The 22473-nt window shown below is 41.6% G+C and overlaps 1 protein-coding gene across 1 annotated transcript in view; it reads right to left on the bottom strand.

The window, feature by feature from the left end:
* LOC139756102 (uncharacterized) overlaps positions 1-20580 on the bottom strand; it is a 39576-nt gene extending 18996 nt beyond the window's left edge. Inside the window, exon 1 of the mRNA XM_071675173.1 lies at positions 20412-20580. Coding sequence (XP_071531274.1) covers positions 20412-20504 — 93 coding nt within the window. The 5' untranslated portion in view covers positions 20505-20580. The remainder of the gene's footprint in view (positions 1-20411) is intronic.
* Positions 20581-22473: the final 1893 nt, after the last annotated feature.

Here is a 22473-nt window from a genome sequence, read left to right as displayed (position 1 = left end):
GAGAACATTGTGATATATTTTCCATGAGTATTTCAAGTATAGAAGTGTTTAAATATCTTATCTTTCAATTTTGAAACAAAAAGTTTTTTGAGAAAAATAGATTTCCTTTAAAAACTTAATATAAGAAGTAGATGAGGATCTACGTGGTAAAGATGTTCTTTTTTTTTTTTAATCTAACACGTAGAGTGACGCAACCTGTCTCTACCTGTCGTACAACCTTACGACACGGAACTGTTTATTAAGACGTTACAGTAGGGCAAAAAAAGAAAAAAAAATTATCTTCATTCCTTGGTTCGATGGATTTGAAACTGAACACTACCTCTCCTCTCGACTCGATAGATTTGGACAGTGACAGTAACAGTTGAACCGATGGCGCCACGTATTTCCATAGCTAGGCTACCACTATGAAGCCAGTTGAGAAAGTTTTGTTCGGAACGTTTCGCTCGTTTGCTATATTCTTCGATACGGAAGGGACAGGAATTTATCATCTTGATGTACTACACTTATAGCCTTATGATATTATGACATATTTGCGTAATAAACCATTATACAGCCGTTAACATTCCTGACCGTGGTGAAGCCTTCACGGGCCGACCAGGGTCGAGCACATAGGTTCGAATCCTGATTACGGCAGTCGGTCTACAGTCAACCCAATTGTTCATCCACAGCTCCGGGTTGGTCGATAAAATGGGCACCTGGCTCAGGCCAGGGTATATATATATATATATATATATATATATATATATATATATATATATATATATATATATATATATATATATATTCATTTATTATCTATATTTATTATACTATGTCGCTGTCTCCCGCGTTAGCGAGGTAGCGCAAGGAAACGGACGAAAGAATGGCCCAACCCACCCACATACACATGTATATACATAAACGCCCACACACACACACACTTATACATACCTATACATTTCAACGTATACATACATATACATACACAGACATATACATATATACACATGTACATGTTCATACATGCTGCCTACATCCATTCCCGCCGCCACCCCACCACACATGAAATGGCACCCCTTCCCCCCGCGTGCATGCGAGGTAGCGCTAGGAAAAGACAACAAAGGCCACCTTCGTTCAAACTCAGTCTCCAGCTGCCATGTGTAATGCACCGAAATCCTCAGCTCCCTTTCCACATTCAGGCCCCACAAAACTTTCCATGGTTTATCCCAGACGCTTCACACGCCCTGGTTCAATCCACTGACAGCACGTCGACCCCGGTATACCACATCGTTCCAGTTCAGTCTATTCCTTGCACGCCTTTCACCCTCCTGTATGTTCAGGCCCCGATCGCTCAAAATATTTTTCACTCCATCGTTTCACCTCCAATATATATATATATATATATATATATATATATATATATATATATATATATATATATATATGTATGTATATTTTTTTTTTTTTTTTTTGCTTTGTCGCTGTCTCCCGCGTTTGCGAGGTAGCGCAAGGAAACAGACGAAAGAAATGGCCCAACCCACCCCCATACACATGTATATACATACGTCCACACACGCAAATATACATACCTACACAGCTTTCCATGGTTTACCCCAGACGCTTCATATGCCCTGATTCAATCCACTGACAGCACGTCAACCCCGGTATACCACATCGATCCAATTCACTCTATTCCTTGCCCTCCTTTCACCCTCCTGCATGTTCAGGCCCCGATCACACAAAATCTTTTTCACTCCATCTTTCCACCTCCAATTTGGTCTCCCTCTTCTCCTCGTTCCCTCCACCTCCGACACATATATCCTCTTGGTCAATCTTTCCTCACTCATTCTCTCCATGTGCCCAAACCATTTCAAAACACCCTCTTCTGCTCTCTCAACCACGCTCTTTTTATTTCCACACATCTCTCTTACCCTTACGTTACTTACTCGATCAAACCACCTCACACCACACATTGTCCTCAAACATCTCATCTTGATTTGGGCCTCAGCTGCCCGTGCCGTCTCTGTTAACATAAAAAATATACAGATTAAGGACTTTTGTTTTTAATGGAAGTCACTATTACATCTTCCAATTTCAATACAGGAAAATAAGCTAGATCACAGAGAGTTCATTCTAGAATAAACAATTTAGCCGCTTTCAGAAACTATTCAGGTGTAAGATGGATAATTATACATATAGTGCTTTCGTTATGAGGGACCTACAATTTCGTCGGGTGTAATATGTCATAATTCTACGTTGTTGTAATGGAGTATTGATCTTTCGTAATGTCGATGCTCAACTGAAGGGCATGGCTTGGCTGGTGGCTCTTTCACCTACGCATGACAAACTAGTCCATCTGTTTTAGAAATTCATGGCAAATGCAGTTGATGAAATCTGGTGTTACTTTCACTTTATACCATCCATGTTAGAGCTAGTGTCCAGGCAGGCACCACATCTCTCGACATTGCTGGTTCATTTTTTGTTAATTGTGACTATTGTCCGCAAGATGGGGAAACGGTAAATATTGTGATAGTGCGCACGTAAGCGAAAGGTAGTCTAAAAGAAGTATTGTATATAATTCTATGGGTGAGGTCAGGCTTTCTTTTGTTACTTAAGTGATACGGCATTTGGCCACCTTGCTACCTGGCGGCACTGGCGCCTAGTGACTAACAAAAGGGAAGTGTGTGAAATCAAGCCATTAAAAAGGTGGACGACATTACCTTACGTTCGCTCAGTGAAGCCAGCTATTTTGCGTCGCAATTGGTTTCTAGAATTTTGGGCTATGTGGCATCACCGTCATTTACTATCATGACCCCTCTGTTTATAAAGCCTTTTACTGTGAAGAGCCAGCCATGCTCGCCCCTACAAGCCACGGTAAACGACAATATTAGCCGAGACAATTGGAGGAAAGGGGAGGGAGGGAAGAAGAAGGTGCCTAGTTGCTAGCATTCTTCTTCCGTCCACCCAAGCTATGACGTTTTCCATCCAGTTTCATCTCTTCATGTATGTATTGGCTCATTCCTTGATACTTTATTATTCCTAAAATGTCCAGCCATACACGGATGTATATATACATATAAAAAAATAAAAAAAAAAGACGCCAGCCTTCAATGGGTAATAAGTAGGTCGTGTCATATGTTATGATAAATCAAATGAAACTTTATTAAACATTGAGCAACTCTCTGTGTATCATTACGAGAATATTCGCTGTCTGAGTATTATACGTTCACATCCTGTTATGGTAAGTTATCCTGTTTTTGTCGTTACTGAACCTAAATTAACAGGTATAACTATGATTTTTCTATTGAATGGCCCACAGTTACAATATATATATATATATATATATATATATATATATATATATATATATATATATATATATATATATATATATTATCTTGGAAAGCAAAAATGGGTATGTTTGAAGGAATAGTGGTTCCAACAATGTTGTATGGTTGCGAGGCGTGGGCTATGGATAGAGTTGTGCGCAGGAGGATGGATGTGCTGGAAATGAGATGTTTGAGGACAATGTGTGGTGTGAGGTGGTTTGATCGAGTAAGTAACGTAAGGGTAAGAGAGATGTGTGGAAATAAAAAGAGCGTGGTTGAGAGAGCAGAAGAGGGTGTTTTGAAATGGTTTGGGCACATGGAGAGAATGAGTGAGGAAAGATTGACCAAGAGGATATATGTGTCGGAGGTGGAGGGAACGAGGAGAAGAGGGAGACCAAATTGGAGGTGGAAAGATGGAGTGAAAAAGATTTTGTGTGATCGGGGCCTGAACATGCAGGAGGGTGAAAGGAGGGCAAGGAATGGAGTGAATTGGAGCGATGTGGTATACCGGGGTTGACGTGCTGTCGGTGGATTGAATCGGGGCGTGTGGGGCGTCTGGGGTGAACCATGGAAGGCTGTGTAGGTATGTATATTTGCGTGTGTGGACGTATGTATATACATGTGTGTGGGGGTGGGTTGGGCCATTTCTTTCGTCTGTTTCCTTGCGCTACCTCGCAAACGCGGGAGACAGCGGCAAAAAAAAAAAAAAAATATATATATATATATATATATATATATATATATATATATATATATATATATATATATATAATTATTCTTGACGCCGCCTCGCTAACGAGGGAAATGACGAATACATATGTGTGTGTGAGTGTGTGTGAATCAATGAATTCCATCTACACTGCTCACAATACTGTTAACAACGTTTCAGGACCGCTAAGCCCACCGCATATGACTACAACATAATATCGCTACACACAATTAATCCCCCTACACACACACACACACACACACTGAATAGTTCTGTACTCAAATACGTCACGTGACGCAGAACAAAGGAGTGTAGGCAAGGCTGTCGGTCACGTATCCTATCACATACAACCCCCAGAGGTCTATGATAAGGTTTGGCACTCACTGGTGTTCAAGGTCTGATCATCCCATTTCTTCATCTCTCGTTCGTCCTTTCGTATATACAAGATTTCGCGTGTATGTTGTACTGCATTCAGTGGCTATCAACATGTAAAAGTCGATTGGAAATCGTACCATATATAGGAAAAGAAATAAAGCGCAATGATTATTTGGGTTTCGACAATATTCGCTCCGTACACTAGGCTTGAGCAGAGAAATTAATAAAGTACTATTTCATTTTAAGACTTGCCAACTTGGGTACTGTCCAAAGGGTTTATGACCACAATCATCAGGTTGTTATGAGAACGAGATACATCGAGTAACTGATTTTGTATGCAAAACAACTGCAATTTTCATCTAAGTGATACGTTTATTTCTTCTTTTTTTTTAGGTTATTATCGTAACCTTTTGGAATAATAATCCACAGCGGGTATTGTTATGTCTTTGAAAAACTCGCATCTTAAAAGTGTAAATTTTTTTTTCTCCCTGTTCACCAGCTCATGAACAAATGAACAAACTTTTAAGAACATCTTATGAGCATCGTCTTTGGACGTGGCAATTCTCGACATCAATACAGTGACGTGTTAGTTTCTGCTATATCGTCGTTCACTTTCCTATCCCTAACGCTAGAATGAAATCGGTTCCAGTTGTCTTTGAACAGCAAAAGCTAAAGACATAGGCAAGACAATTAATACACTTATTATATGAAATTATTATATGAAAGAATCCTAGTTTTACCCAAATCGTCTTTCCAGAGGTTCCTGAAGCACCATGGCTGCGCTACTTCCAGTAGCAGGAAAGCGTGGACTCCTTACGAGTGAGAAAATCTCTGACAAGACTGTAATTCTCAGTGATGCAGCCTCGTCAAAGATGATTTCTTTTATTCGCAACCTAACCTCAAGATGCAACAGGCACACTACGGTAACATCTAAATAACAAACTCATTTAGAAATGGTTTTATCTACTCTTTAAAGCTGAAACTATTTCTTCTTATGTATCGCGTACCTATTCCAATCAACTGTGCAGTGTTTTTGTACGTGTTCATGGGTAATGATAACTTGTCACGTAAAGGTAGATAAAAAAAAAAAAAAATGATGCATTAACACGGTCGCTACTAAGTAAACAGCTCACTTCTTTTCTATTTCCTATGTATTTCCGTGTCTCTGCTTCTCATCTTTCAAATTCCTTAATTCGGTTTTTTTTTTTCCTTACCTTATAATTTGTACCTTGGAACAATTGGTTTGAATTACTAGTTTTTTTATTTTTTTTTTTTTTTTAATATTTGGACGTCTTTCTGCTCCCACCTCAGTAGTTTAATCTCATTCGCTACCTCAAACTGCTCTGTCTGAACACCTTTGTGTTTTCAAACTCATGTCCGGTGTTTAATAACTGAAGTCTTGTGTAACCTGATTAACGAGACTTAGAAAAGTAACGTCTTTGACTAATGGCTCTAAGTGACGAACATTATTGTAAAAAAAACCAGTGATATTTTTATCCTTTGAGCACAAAAACACAATCCTTGTGTACACCGGTACCTTTCTTGAACACGACGGTACAACACGCGAGCACGACGGTACACAATTCTTGATCACAACGGTACAATCCTTTGAGTATGACGATACGACACAGGAACACAATGGTACAATCCTTGAACACGACGGTACAATCCTTGAACACGACGGTACAATCCTTGAACACGACGGGACAATCCTTGAGTGTGACGATACGACACAGGAACACAATGGTACAATCCTTGAACACGACGGTACAATCCTTGAACACGACGGTACAATCCTTGAACACGACGGTACAATCCTTGAGTGTGACGATACGACACAGGAACACAATGGTACAATCCTTGAACACGACGGTACAATCCTTGAACACTATGGTACAATCCTTGAACACGACGGTACAATCCTTGAGTGTGACGATACGACACAGGAATACGACGGTACAATCCTTGAACACGACGGTACAATCCTTGAACACTATGGTACAATCCTTGAACACGACGGTACAATCCTTGAGTGTGACGATACGACACAGGAATACGACGGTACAATCCTTGAACACGACGGTACAATCCTTGAACATGGTACAATCCTTGAACACGACGGTACAATCCTTGAGTATGACGATACGACACAGGAACACGACGGTACAATCCTTGAACACGACGGTACAATCCTTGAACACGACGATGCGACACAGGTGCACGACGGTACAATCCTTGAACACTACGATGCGACACAGGAACACAGTGGTACAATCCTTGAACACGACGGTACAATCCTTGAACACAAAGGTACAATCCCTGAACACGACGGTACAATCCTCGAACACGACGATGCGACACAGGTGCACGACGGTACAATCTTTGATCACGACAGTATGACCCTTGGAACTACAATGATGCCACTGTACAAGATGACTTCGCGCGACATTAGGGTCTGATGGGCCTGGTCACAGACCATCACCTCGACTCATCTACACCACCAACCCCGTCCGTACCTCATCAACCCCGTGCGTACCTCACCAACCCCGTCCGTACCTCACCAACCCCGTCCGTACCTCACCAACCCGCGTCCGTACCTCACCAACCCCGTCCGTACCTCACCAACCCCGTCCGTACCTCACCAACCCCGACCGTACCTCACCAACCAGCGTCCGTACCTCATCCACCCCGTCCGTACCTCACCAACCCCGTCCGTACCTCACCAACCCCGTCCGTACCTCACCAACCCCGTCCGTACCTCACCAACCGCGTCCGTACCTCACCAACCCCGTCCGTACCTCACCAAACCCGTCCGTACCTCACCAACCCCATCCGTACCTCATCCACCCCGTCCGTACCTCACCAACCCCGTCCGTACCTCACCAACCCCGTCCGTACCTCACCAACCCCGTCCGTACCTCACCAGCCCCGTCCGTACCTCACCAACCCCGTCCGTACCTCATCAACCCCGTCCGTACCTCCACCCACCCGCGTCCGTACCTCATCAACCCCGTGCGTACCTCATCCACCCCGTCCGTACCTCACCAACCCCCGTCCGTACCTCACCAACCCCCGTCCGTACCTCACCAACCCCGTCCGTACCTCACCAATCCGCGTCCGTACCTCACCAACCCCCATCCGTACCTCACCAACCCCGTCCGTACCTCATCCACCCCGTCCGTACCTCATCAACCCCGTCCGTACCTCACCAACCCCGTCCGTACCTCACCAACCCCGTCCGTACCTCATCCACCCCGTCCGTACCTCATCAACCCCGTCCGTACCTCACCAACCCCGTCCGTACCTCACCAACCCACGTCCGTACCTCACCAACCCCGTCCGTACCTCACCAACCCCGTCCGTACCTCACCAACCCGCGTCCGTACCTCACCAACCCCCGTCCGTACCTCACCAACCCCGACCGTACCTCACCAACCCCGTCCGTACCTCACCAACCCGCGTCCGTACCTCACCAAACCGCGTCCGTACCTCACCCACCCCGTCCGTACCTCACCAACCCCGTCCGTACCTCACCCACCCCGTCCGTACCTCACCCACCCCGTCCGTACCTCACCAACCCCATCCGTACCTCACCAACCCCGTCCGTACCTCACCAACCCGCGTCCGTACCTCATCATATCTTGACTCGACCAGGGGTATTCATATGAGGATTCATGGTTCCCGCCTTAATATGAAATTCTCTACTGATGTCTGATTCTACCACTTATCCACAGACGTCACGGGCAACCTACCAACAAAGCTGCAGAGAAAAAAATATATGTATATATCATACATTGCAGTCAAAAGAGATCAAAAAAGGTGTGTATCCATCAACTCGGTGGAATGCCTGACCATAAACTCGCCCACGATTGTATTCATATTTAGAACACAATAAAAAAAACTTCTATTGTATGTGTTTATATTTTTGATGATAATGCAGTTACTTTATCTAGCCATGTAAAGAAAGTTCTGTCAGTGTGAATGAGGAAATGCATTAATAATAACTACGTGTAGAAAATGCGTATGTGTAAAAAAGAAAATATGTAAATGATGCATATTAAATGCGTGATATCAAACCTCAAAAGGAAAATAATATAACGTGTGTGTATAATACGTTTAAGTGAAGGCTAAATGAAATCATATCTAAAACACAAAACAGTTATCGTATACTTATATAAATTAGAAGTGCTTATGACACTAGTCATGGTACTCTCCGTCCTTCCAGGCTAATATAGAAGAAATATACTAATATCTTTTTGAGTATTTCCTTTGATAACAAATGATATGAATAAGGGTTGAATTGATAGGTATATGGCATTGATAAAATATGATCTAAACAGGGTTTGAATTGATGGGTATATGGCATTGATAAAATATGATCTAAACAGGGTTTGAATTGATGGGTATATGGCATTGATAAAATATGATCTAAACAGGGTTTGAATTGATGGGTTTAAGGCATAGATAAAATATGATCTAAATAGGGTTTGAATTGATGGGTTTATGGCATAGATAAAATATGATCTAAATAGGGTTTGAATTGATGGGTATATGGCATTGATAAAATATGATCTAAACAGGGTTTGAATTGATGGGTATATGGCATTGATAAAATATGATCTAAATAGGGTTTGAACTGATGGGTTTAAGGCATAGATAAAATATAATCTAAACAGGGTTTGAATTGATGGGTTTAAGGCATAGATAAAATATGATCTAAATAGGGTATGAATTGATGGGTTTAAGGCATAGATAAAATATGATCTAAACAGGGTTTGAATTGATGGGTATATGGCATTGATAAAATATGATCTAAATAGGGTTTGAATTGATGGGTTTAAGGCATAGATAAAATATGATCTAAATAGGGTTTGAATTGATTGGTATATGGCATTGATAGAATATGATCTAAACAGGGTTTGAATTGATGGGTATATGGCATTGATAAAATATGATCTAAATAGGGTTTGAATTGATGGGTTTAAGGCATAGATAAAATATGATCTAAACAGGATTTGAATTGATGGGTTTAAGGCATAGATAAAATATGATCTAAATAGGGTTTGAATTGATGGGTTTAAGGCATAGATAAAATATGATCTAAACAGGGTTTGAATTGATGGGTATATGGCATTGATAAAATATGATCTAAACAGGGTTTGAATTGATGGGTTTATGGCATAGATGAAATATGATCTAAATAGGGTTTGAATTGATGGGTTTATGGCTTTGATAAAATATGATCTAAATAGGGTTTGAACTGATGGGTTTATGGCATCCCATCTGAAAATCAAATTCTCACCCTTATTATCAGTCTTGATAATCGGATGACAGCCCCATGATAACTTAGAATCAACTGAATGATATATGATCTATCACTTTAGATATCAGTAAGCTAATGATTTTGCTGCACATCTTCCCCTCAAACATCACCAAAATGTAGCATTATACACAATTCCCTTTTTCTAACAGTTCTCACTCCAGTGGGGAATCCATTCTATATAAAACACTCATTACCATCCTCCCCTTCGTGAAAATGCTACCATTCGAGCACTGAACACAAACATATACTGTATTACATAAGTCACTCCTCGCATTTGGTGTGTGATGTCAAACAGCATTTTGAACGAAAACATCAGATCACCATAATTAAAACAATTAAATAACAGCCCATTAAGTCACCATACATCACAACAATTAAATTGAGAAGAAAGGCTCTTTGAATAAAATACTGAATAATAAGCCACACTGATCTATATAATTCGTTTCAGACTCACAGTGAGGGAGAGGAAGAGGAGGAGTCAGCAGTGGGGGAGTAATGGCAGTGGTATAAATAGGTGAGCGGGTCTGTAGCTGTCTGTAGCCTCCTAACCTCTGTCTACCACCACTTCTCCACGCACACTATACCACCCTCCATGCTCCAAGTCCCGAGGCTTGCAAGGATCGTATCTTGGCGGGGGGAGTCATTACGCAGGCGAAAAGCTGGGCCATTTTAATAATCCACTTTGCATTATTCAGCATAACTTCTTGGTGAAAGCAGGTGACACTTAGATCAATAAACCCTACCATGATGGTCATGACATGGTGTGGGAGTGGGAGTGAGTGTGGGGTTAGGTAGGGGTTGACTATACCCTGCCACCTTGATTTATTACCACTGGACCATTTATTAGGACAGACATTTCTATTTTTATTGAGTAGCATATCTAACTGTAAGTTCTGGTTATTGGTGTAATTAGCTCTTGTTACGGCTGATAAAGACGACACACGGGGGGGAACTGACAGCCTTGATATAGATATGAATACTGTGTGTGTGTTTTGTCTCTCTGTACGTCCATTTATCAAGATCGTCGGGAAAAGTAGAATCATTATCAGTGGAGGTTTGTTAGGTGTATGGTAGGAATATTCACCTTTAACTTAACGTCATTTTGTGTTATTATAGTTTACGGTTGTTATGTTTCGTTGTAGCGCAAAGACACAAAAAGATGCTAAAAAAGAAGAAGAGAGAGAGAGACAAACTAAGACAAGAAGAAGAAGAAGAAAGAGCATCTAGAGTAGAAAATAATGAAGAAAAAAGAAATAATAATACTCGTAGGTCACAAAAAAATTAACAAGAAAATCTGAATTGGAAAGAATTGAGAACTCAAAAATCTCGAAGAAAAAAAAGTTGTTAACGGAAACAATCATGTTTAGAAATAAATAGCGAGATACATATTCATCACAGATTTCAAGGAGATTAAAGACAAACAGAATTAAAGACAAACAATGCAAAGAGATCAGGAAAATGAACAAGATAGACCATCCAGTTAAACTGGCATTAAGTGAACAAGATAGACCATTCATTTAAACTGGCATTAAATGAACAAGATAGACCATTCACTGGCATTTATGTTATTGTAATTCGTAACTAAAAAAGAAAAAAGATTCTTTGCCTCAGGTAATCGCCTTTTAATCTATAACAAATAATGATACAGAAAATGAAGTGAAATTCTTTGTATCGTATCAACATTTGGAACGATGTATTGCAAAGAAATCTAACTTGGCCATTTTATACAGACTCTACTCAAATCAAATTGATCCTGCTGGGGTAAGGGTAGGAGTTTATATGTATATCATTTTATGATGTTGATTAATCTGGTTATACATTAAGTTTTCATGGCCTATGATAACCTTTCATTAAACATGAATTTCCATAAAAATCGTCCAGAGGACGATTTTTCCAACTGGTACAATATATATATATATCTTCTTTCTTTCTTTCATACTATTCGCCATTTCCCGCATTAGCGAGGTAGCATTGAGAACAGAGGACTGGGCCCTTGAGGGAATATCCTCACCTGGGCCCCTTCTCTGTTCCCTCTTTTGGAAAATTAAAAAAAAAAGTGAGAGGGGAGAATTTCCAGCCCCCCGCTCCCTCCCCTTTTAGTCGCCTTCTACGACACGCAGGGAATACGTGGGAAGTATTCTTTCTCCCCTATCCCCAGGGATATAAGGTCATAGTGGTGGGCTTGGTCTAGAATATGCATAAAACCACAGGGAAATGAAACACGATAAGTTCCCGAGTGCATTTTCGTGTAATGATCACATCATCAGGGAAGATAAAAGAATGAGATAGACGTAAGAACAGTCAGTTGATTTACAACGGAGACACGTAGCTAATACGCAATAGGTAAAGAAGGAAGATGAACAGCTGGGTTGACTATGGGCCAATTGCCTAGCGGGCCCGCGTGTCAATACTGTGTGTTAATAAGTACGGAAGCCCGAAACTTTACAACTTATATAATTTCTAGATAATCATACACTTGAATATTCTTCTTTTCTCTCCATTTCATAAAACTTGAGAGACAAGACTTCAGATGTTATTGCTCGTATCGTAACTTATATGAACGAAAAAATTTGTAAAAGCGACTGAAAACCTTTTGCTTGATTTCTTCCAGGTCATTATCACTATACGAACTGGATATAAGAATGCAAGCACGTCCATGCAAGCTCTACAAATTCGATATGGTGCAGCGGTATAACTGTTATTCAAAATATGGATTAGAGGGTAAAAAAAGAGCCCCAGCTCAGCATTCCTGGGAATTGTCTACATTATCAATGCGGTCCGACATTGACGTAGGAGCAGCTATCCAATAGTCGCCGCGCTGTGGAGAAACTTGAGTGTGGAGAACCTGGGTGAGTGCCATGTACAAATGCAGATGGTGCAGGACCACTGACTCTTCTTACTTTCCGAGTGCTGGGTTATTGGACTGTCAGTCTTTACGAGGTCCTGTCACGCACCAGTTGTCAATCACCCTCACTTAATGACGCAAATGATGATTATTATAGCAATATAATATAGTCCCCCCCCTCCTCCCTTTTCCTTCATTAGAGGTTTCCACCCATCGCGCGCGCGTGTTATGTATATCAACAGTATAATGAAGGGAGAGTTGAATGCTCAATTGATTATCAGTAATCGACATCAATTGTTCTTTCTCGAATATAATGACGATAATCAAGGGAGGTAAGTCTGCGTCTGGGGGATGTGTGTGTGTGTGTGATGTCACCATGGCTGTTTAATTTGTTTACGGATGGGGGTGGTGTGTGTGTGTGTGTGTGTGTGTGTGTGTGTGTGTGTGTGTGTGTGTGTGTGTGTGTGTGTGCAGGGATCTTGGAGAGGCAACAGGTATGCGGTCTGCAGGAGAAGAGAGGGACATGGGATGTGAGTCACTTGTTGTTTGAAGATGACACCGCGCTGGTGGCAGATTCAAGTGTGAAACTTCAGAATTTGGTGACTGAGTCTGGAAAGGTGAGGGAAGGAAGAGAGTAAAGAGTAAATGTGGATAAAAGCAAAGTAATTCGGTTTAGTGGTGAAAAGAGACAGGTTATTTCAAGCATGAGTTAGAGTGAAGAGAACCTAGAGGAGGAGCAGTGTTTTAGACTCGTCTCTATCGACCTTTCCTCACTCATTCTCTACATATGTCCAAACCATTTCAGCACATCCTCTTTAGCTCTGTCAGCCACACTATTTACTACCATACATCTCTCTTACCCCTTCATTACTTACTCGATCAAACCACCTCACACCACATATTGTCCTCCAACATGTCACTTGCCAACTCATCCACCCACCTCCGTACACCTCTATCTATAGCCCATGCCTCGCAATCATATAATATTGATAGGACGACTATACCTTCAACATACCCATTTTTTTCCTATTCCAAATAACGTTTTTTTTTCTTTCCAAACCTTCCTCAGCACTCTCAGAACCTTCGTCGCCTCCTCCTCCTCCACCTTATAACTTGCTTCCGTTTCCATTCTTCCATTCGCTGCCATGTCCTCTCCAAATATCTAAAACACTTCACTTCCTCCAATTTTTCTCCAATGAAACTCACATCCCAACTAACCTGTCCTTCAGCCTTGCTAAATATATTATAGTTGATCGCCGTTTCCCGCGTCAGCGAGGTAGCGACACACACACACACACACACACACACACACACTCATATATATATATATATATATATATATATATATATATATATATATATATATATATATATATATATATATATATATATCGGCTGCTGAATTCTTATCACCTTCACATTACGTCTTTATATAAACTATCAATCTACATTGTAGGAGAAAATCGCATCTTTCTTATTCCTCGTTTCAAACTGCTCGAGTCATTCAAACGAAAGATAACAAGTGAACAGTCATACCTGAGACAATGATAAGGTTTCTCTGATAACAATCATCATGAAGATCACTGGATAAGGAAGGATATGACAGAGTCCCCGGGAAAAAATTGACAGAAAATTGTGAGGACAGCAATTAACTTCTTGAGCACGATTGGATGGCGGCCTCTGAGCACGAAGCTGCTACCCTTTAGCACGAAGCTGCTACCCTTGAGCACGAAGCTGCTACCCTTGAGCACGAAGCTGCTACCCTTGAGCACGATGGTACGACACCTTGAGCACAAGGTTGTGGCCCTCGAACAAGACGTTACGACCCTTAGGCACGATTGTGCGACCCATGAGCACGACGTGACGACCCTTGGGCACAATGTTATGACTCATGAGCACGACGGTACGACCCTTAGGCACGATTGTACGACCCTTGAGCACGACATTACGGCCCTTAAGCACGACATAACGGCCCTTAAGCACGACATTAAGGTCCTTAAGCACGGCGTTATGGCCCTTGAAGTCGACAGTACGATCCTAAAGCCGTAAGGCCCAACCCCTTAGCTCGAATGGTTAAACCTTTAACCAGGTCCTTCAGACTCAGGTCAACGACTCAGGTTCACCGCACCCAAATGGTGTACCGTTGTGCTCAAGGGCCGTACCGTAGTGCCGTAGTACCACGGTGCAGCAACGGAGGGCAGCACGTAAGGTACTCCACCTCCCTGAGGATTGACAAGGCCGGCCTGGGTGAGGATGTTCGTGTGTCGAGACCATGAACCCGTTCCCCTGGGGCAGTGTAGGGACGTAGGTAGATAAGTAGGCGCGGGGGAAAGCTACGTAGGTAGATAAGTAGGTGTTAAGACAGCTACTTCGTTAGATAAGTAGGCGCGGAGAAACCTATTTAGGTAGAAAAGTAGGTGCGGAGAAAGCTACGTAGGTAGATAAGTAGGTGCTAAGAAAGCTACTTAGGTAGATAAGTAGGTGTCAAGAAAACTACTTAGATAGATAAGCAGGTGCAGAGAAATCTACATAGGTAGATAAGCAGGTGCAGAGAAACCTACATAGGTAGATAAGTAGGCGCGGAGAAAGCTACATAGGTAGATAAGTAGGTGCGGAGAAAGCTACATAGGTAGATAAGTAGGTGCGGAGAAAGCTACATAGGTAGATAAGTAGGTGCGGAGAAAGCTACATAGGTAGATAAGTAGGTGCGGAGAAACCTACATAAGTAGATAAGTAGGTGCGGAGAAAGCTACGTAGGTAGATAAGTAGGCGCGGAGTAAGTTAAGTATGCAAGCTAGTCAACAGATCATGGGGTATGTTAACCCACCAGTTCTGGCAGCTCGGGAGAGATCAGCGTTACTCCCTGCGCGCGCGCAGGGCGTCGTCACTGGACTTTCCCTAGGACGACTCCTACTGCGTCTGACGGTATGCCTCTCCAGCTGTGCTGACTATACATCAGAGGTTATCTTGGCTGGGATGGAGTCCTTCGCCGCCACATTTTCTACCAGATCTTTCTTCTCTCTCTCTCTCTCTCTCTCTCTCTCTCTCTCTCTCTCTCTCTCTCTCTCTCTCTCTCTCTCTCTCTCTCTCTACCATGGTGGGCTATGAAACATTTCTGTATCCCATTCTGCTTCCATATCCGCTTGGAATCGCTACAAAGCTGTTCTTCGTAAAGTCAAGTACACCTTCATAAAAAAAAAAAGAGCAAGGGCGTTGATTTGACTTTTCTTTGGCCTGATAAATCTCTCAGTTTCTTAACATAGATCATCAACAGTATCTTCTGAAATTCAACCTTTCCCCCCTCTCCTTCGACTTGATCAAGCCTATACACAACCCTCCAGCTGAGAAAACCGCTCTTTTCGCGGGCATTATCTTCTCTTTTGATTCTATTTTGGATGATTCCATTTCTCCTTCTCCTTCCTATCTGTCTACTGACCTTGCACCCCCTCTCTTCTTCCTTGTGCAGTGTCCGTGTACCTTTCCCAGCTCGAAGTGGGCAAGGTTTAAGAACCAGATGGCATATTTCGTATACTCGAGCGAGCGAGAGAGAGAGAGAGAGAGAGAGAGAGAGAGAGAGAGAGAGAGAGAGAGAGAGAGAGAGAGAGAGAGAGAGAGAGAGTTCCTCTAGGCCCAAGCTTTGGTCCTCGCTAATTCACTCTGCCTCAAAACACAATCTTTTCATTTTCCTCGGAAGCATGCATGCCTTGGTGCACCCCATCCCAAAGAAAAGAGACCGCTCTAACCAACCTTCCAACTATCGCCCCATTGCTCCCACAGCTGCCATCTCCAAGCTCTTTGAAATTCATCTCATCTCTCACTTTCCCATGTACATTTGAATCACGTCCCCCTTCTTCCCTAACTCCCTTGTATGTCTCTCGTGATGCAAAGTCTACTGGGAATCTCCTCCCCTTTTGTGACTCCTCCCTGGCCCTCTTACCCTAGAAATTCTGATGAAATCTCCCGTTGTGGGCTCCTTGACATGTGAGAACCATTTGACAGAGTTTGGCATATGTCTTTCACTTGACATTTTCGCTTCTCTCTCTCTCTCTGTTGTGTTATTCATAGTTTCTTCTCTTCATTGTTGATGGAGCGACTTCCTCATCTTCTTCTATCAACAGTGGTGTTTCTTAGGGTTCTGTCCTATCACCTAGTCTCTTTTGTCTCTCCGTAGGGCCATCTCTCCTCAACATTCAATCCTATTCTTCGTCCGTTGATATTTCCATAATTCATACTTTATTTTTTCCTCCCTTTCTCAATCTAATACCCGTTTTCTTTCTTGTACTGAACACACACACACTCTCTTAATTTGGACTTGTGCAATATCACGAGACGTAGATACAGAAACTCTACTGCATTTAATTGTGCTAACACGCATTTCCTTCCAGTATCTCTTTCAAGATGTTACTCTTCATCTTCAAAACACAACGTGCAGTAAAGTTGCATGTTATAACCATATCCCTCACTCTATCCTGGATACCCCATATAAACAACAAAATCTGTTTCCCAAAAGCTAGAGACGGTGTATAAATGTCGTAATTACCTCGTTTCTAAACAGCTAGTTACGTCTCCTGTTGCTTTACTACCCCCTAGTATGAAGGAGGACCTCCTCTCACACATTTCGTGTAGCCTACCCTCCACTTCATTACTGGCCAGAGTGGAATTAAAAAAAAAAAATTCCGACTCATTGATTCTCCTGCCATCATCATCTCTCTCTTCAGCCATACATCTCTGTCCACCGTGATGTTGATGCTCCTCTTTCCTTTATCATGCTGGTATTATTTTAGCAACTGCTATTATGATCAGCTGCTTCTCATAGTTTCCTTGTGGAAACCTGACACTCGAGTATCGACCGTTATATTACCTCTTTCTTCCTCGAATAGCAAAATTATGGAGACCATTTCATGTTTATCGTCTCTTTTCATAACCTTTCTACCTTCATAAATCAGGTTTACAAATGCCTAAAGAGCTTTGTCTAATTACGGTATTATTTTCACTCCTATTTTCCTTCAACCTTAAATTGGTCATGATTGGGGCATGTTTTGCCTTCGCCATGGCGGTCGCTATATGAATATAAAGATGGATAACTCAAACAATCTGGCAAGCTATAGCTGCTCGCCTCCCCTATACTCCATCACTAACTATGAACCACCTTCCACTTTCAATCAATCTTCTCGTTTTCGGCACTACCCCTTACAACCATCCACCAGCTCATTACCACTCCCTTAACTACCGTCCATTCCATTTACCCTAAGAGTAGCAATGTTCCTTAGCCACGGAGAGCAAAGGAGTGTTTACGCGTATTTATCAAGGATTGGTCGTAAACGCCTAACGAGCGATGCAATAAATGATAGCAATTCCCAGGTCTTTCGTTCAAACAATAGCACCCGCTAAAGGTCACGCATTTCTTCCGTGTCAACGGAAAGCGAGAACAAAGGAAGGTGCCGTGTGTGCGTGCGTGCGTACATGTCAAAGCTGTCCAAAGTCCCTCCATCTTGTGTACTTCATTTGAGCTGAGGATATTAACGTAATGTCTACACATCGTGAACAAGAAGAGATAACAAAGGAAAGAACAGTATCACATGCAAACAACAGCTGAGGAGCCAGCGAGGAAGGCAAAAGTATAAGAAAAAAAAAAGGACATAAATAATACCAACGAGAACACACGATTCTGGCAAAAATATCGCCCGTTTTCTGTCTTCACCTTTAACACAAGATTCTCAGTAGCTTTGTGTAAAGTATGCAAATGGCACTTGGGGTCCGCATGCATGGACCTTGCTTTGTATGTTTTGCATTATTAACCATGGAGCAGGTGGGGCGGAGGCCGAAGAGAGCTCTTGAAACCATTCTCTCTCTCTCTCTCTCTCTCTCTCTCTCTCTCTCTCTCTCTCTCTCTCTCTCTCTCTCTCTCTCTCTCTCCCATCCCATTCGCGAGAAAAGACGCACGAACCAAACCCCAAAACTATATTTGTCGACTTCCCTCCAGTCAATAATACTAGATAGATATTCATAGTTTTATGTCCTGTCTCCTGGAGTTGAAGTATTATTTTTCTGGGGTTTTTTTTTTCGGTATTTGCATTATCATTTTCGGAGAGGCTAGTTCGTTATCAGATCAAGTAAACATCAATATATCTTCTCTCCAGAGAGAAATATAATTCAGAAGATGGATAGTGAAGGACACACATTTCTTATAACCTCACACACACACACACACACACACACACACACACACACACACAAGAAAATGTAAGGAAGTGTAATTTCAACCACATAGAAAATGTATTAGGATCTAAACGTAATCGGAAATATAAATGTATAATAATAGAATAAGTAATTTTCAAAATGAAACATTCAAAAATAAAGTAAATAGAATGAAAAATATAAGTCACTGAAAACTATGGTAAAATCGTCAGAACATACAACTTGTGATAGAGACGAGGGAAAAAGGCTAACCATACACAGTATACAAGGAGAAATAGATTACTATTTACCGAAAAAAAGAAAAGATGAAATATATGACGGGTCAAACGCGTTCACACAAAAAACATAAATAGAAAAAATAAAAGTATAATATTCGATAATATGACCAAATAAGTGTCTCAAAAAAATATCGCATAAATCTATCGTATATAATTTTCCTTTGCGAATATTTCAATATCTAAAATAACCAATGCTAAGTATACAAGAAGTTGGGACTAATCATTCAGATATTCTTTTAAGGAATGGTAATTAGTCACACACACACACACACACAACTAGCACATATAGCGAGAGCGCGCATAATCTTAGAATTATCTTGAACATATTAGAGACGGGTTTTTAAGTCGTTATGACCGGTAGTTTCAAAATTATATCAGCCACATAATGGCCTTGGAAGACAGTAGGCCTAACTTCAGAAGAACCAACCGACCACCATATTCATCCAAGAGCCCACAGTACTACATGTAGGTGGGTCCGACCCCGACCGAACTGGCCCGTGCTAACTCATGGTCAGTAACGCTAACCATCACATCATGGAAACCCGTGTGTTTGTATGTACAATTACATAGTTCACATGCAAGGTTGAGACGGGGCAAAACAAGCGTAAGACTCTCTCTCCCCTTAACGCATCTATAGTAATCACTGATACAGTAGTAACAGCATCAAAATACTTTTGAGACACTCAAAAAAAAAAAAAAAATGTCATGTGATATCAAAATAAATGTTTTGAATATACTTGTGTAAATTTAGTATATCCGTATTTCAGCTAGTGACAACAGTGATTCGCTTTATCATGAAGGCTAAGTTTATTGTTTGTGAAAACTGTACATATATATATATGAGCCTAGTTCAACCAGTGTGAGAACAACTTACACTATTGAGGCTACGTATGATATGATGTTAGTTTAATTCTGAAACTAGTTTTAGTGTATGCCTAGTAACTATTTGTCAATGTGAGCTTAGTTCTTCAATGAAAGTTTAGTATATGTTTGGCTCAGTTACCCCGGCCATCATATCTTGTATCAGTGAATCTTGATTTTTTTTAATTTACCCTAATCTATCTATTTAATCATGGTTCACATAAGTAAGACTAACTTAAAGATATGAACCTAATTCTTCTGACAAATTTAATTCAATTCAATAATCGCATCTCAACAGTGGGCCTTGATCTTTAGTAAATGTATCAGTAAAATATTGCATTGAAGTACATTGCGTGCCACTTAGAGCAACTGGTGTTTTGAGGAGTTACTTCTTTTGTGTCAATTTTCTTGCCTAAAGCCAAGTCTAACTATTTCAAACGAGTGCTCTCAGGTTACCTAACAGATTGTTCATGTCTGGTAAACCCTTCATTATTTCTGAACAAGTATAGCTTACCCTTCGACAGTGATGTGAATCCTCGCTCTCTGCTGACCACACGAGATGGTGCTCCATGGGCGAGGCCAGCGTCAACAAGCGACCTTTGGACATGGAAAGTCTCGCTTTCTCACCACGAAACCCTCTTGTTACTCTTGTTATCGGTGACGAAAGATATGATGGGATGGTTCTTTCCCCTGTTTGTATTGGATGAAAATAGAAATATTACTATCACAAATTGTCCATAAAGCTGAAAGGCATATGAACAGTACAAGTGCATTATGCAGATTAATTAAGGGGCTCTAGAGACTGAATGAGACATCCATTTTCGTTCGTATTAGCCGTTTATCATCATCGGGTTATACAGAACTGTTTCATTCTCATTTATTTTTATTCATTTATTCATTTATCATACCTAATCGCCGTCTCCCGCGTCAGCGAGGTAGCGCAAGGAAACAGAAAAGGAATGGCCCAACTCACCCATATCCACATGTACATATTCATACATGCTATCTTCATCCATTCCCGCCGCCACCCCGCCACATGAAATGCAAACCCCTCCGCTGCGTGCGTGCGAAGTAGCGCTAAGAAAAGACAAAAGAGGCCACATTCGTTCACACTCAGTCTCTAGCTGCCATGTGTAATGCACCGAAACCGTGGTAATAAAAAGAGTGTGGTTGAGAGAGCAGAAGAGGGTGTTTTGAAATGGTTTGGTCACATGGAGAGAATGAATGTGGAAAGATTGACATAGAGGATATATGTGTCAGAAGTGGAGGGAACGAGAAGTGGGAGACCAAATTGGAGGTGGAAGGATGGAGTGAAAAAGATTTTGAGCGATCGGGGCTTGAACATACAGGAGGGTGAAAGGCGTGCAAGGAATAGAGTGAATTGGAACGATGTAGTATACTGGGGTCGACGTGCTGTCAATGGATTGAACCAGGGCATGCGAAGCGTCTGGGGTAAATCATGGAAAGTTTTGTGGGGCCTGGATGTGGAAAGGGAGTTGTGGTTTCGGTGCATTACACATGACAGCTAGAGACTGAGTGTGAACAAATATCGCCTTTATTGTTTCCTGACGCTACCTCGCGCGCACGCTGGGTAGGGGGTGTCAATTCATGTGTGGCGGGGTGGCGGCAGGAATGGATGAAGGCAGCATCTATGAATACGTACATGTATATATATGCATATGTCTGTGTGTGTGTATATGTATGTATACGTTGAAATTTTAGGTATGTATATGTGCGTGTGTGGACGTTTATGTATATACATGTGTATGTGGGTGGGTTGGACCTTTCTTTCGTCTGTTTCCTTCCGCTACCTCGCGAGACAGCGTCAAAGTATAATAGACAGATAAATGATATATATACATATATATATTCCCCATTTCCCGCGTTAGCGAGGTAGCGTCAATAACAGATGACTAAGCCTTGAAGAGAAAATCCTCACACCCTACGTTTATGTTCCTTCTTTTGGAAAAGTAAAACAGGAGGGGAGGATTTCCAGCCTATCACTTACACACCACATACACCTACCTTAAATGGCCGGTCGCTCCCCACTCAATACAAAATACTAACTATTCTAAGCATGACATACGACACATACATATGTCATCCACTCCCTACACTACCATTGTGAATGCCAGAGCAATAAACAACTTAATGCCTTCAGATCACTACCTGGTATACGATAAGGACATGAAATAGATCCTTTAACATCCACAACAAATAGCCATTCATTTGCTCCACCCTAAACTACGCCTCACCTATCTTGTCATCCACTCTGTCAAAAGCGAATGTAGCATAGCTACAACCACACAAACCAGAACACTCGCAACAATAACCCGCTGCCAAGCAATAACAAATGCTCATCATCTCTACACAGTGAAGCAGTGATCCCAAATTCAATAAACTACTCGATACTCAATCCTATGCAACAGCACTAAACCTTCACATCCAAACCACTTCATAACTGACCACCTAGCTTCGTCTCTTCGATGTATATCAACTGACTTATATTTCTCTCTTGTGTCTCCCCTGATGATGTGATCATTGCACGAAAGTGCACTTGGGAACTTATCGTGTTT

This window comes from Panulirus ornatus, chromosome 20 (genome assembly GCF_036320965.1).
Source record: "Panulirus ornatus isolate Po-2019 chromosome 20, ASM3632096v1, whole genome shotgun sequence".
Classification (NCBI taxonomy): domain Eukaryota; kingdom Metazoa; phylum Arthropoda; class Malacostraca; order Decapoda; family Palinuridae; genus Panulirus; species Panulirus ornatus.
The sequence above is the reverse complement of the archived record's forward strand: the minus strand, read 5'-3'. Positions and strand labels throughout refer to the sequence as shown.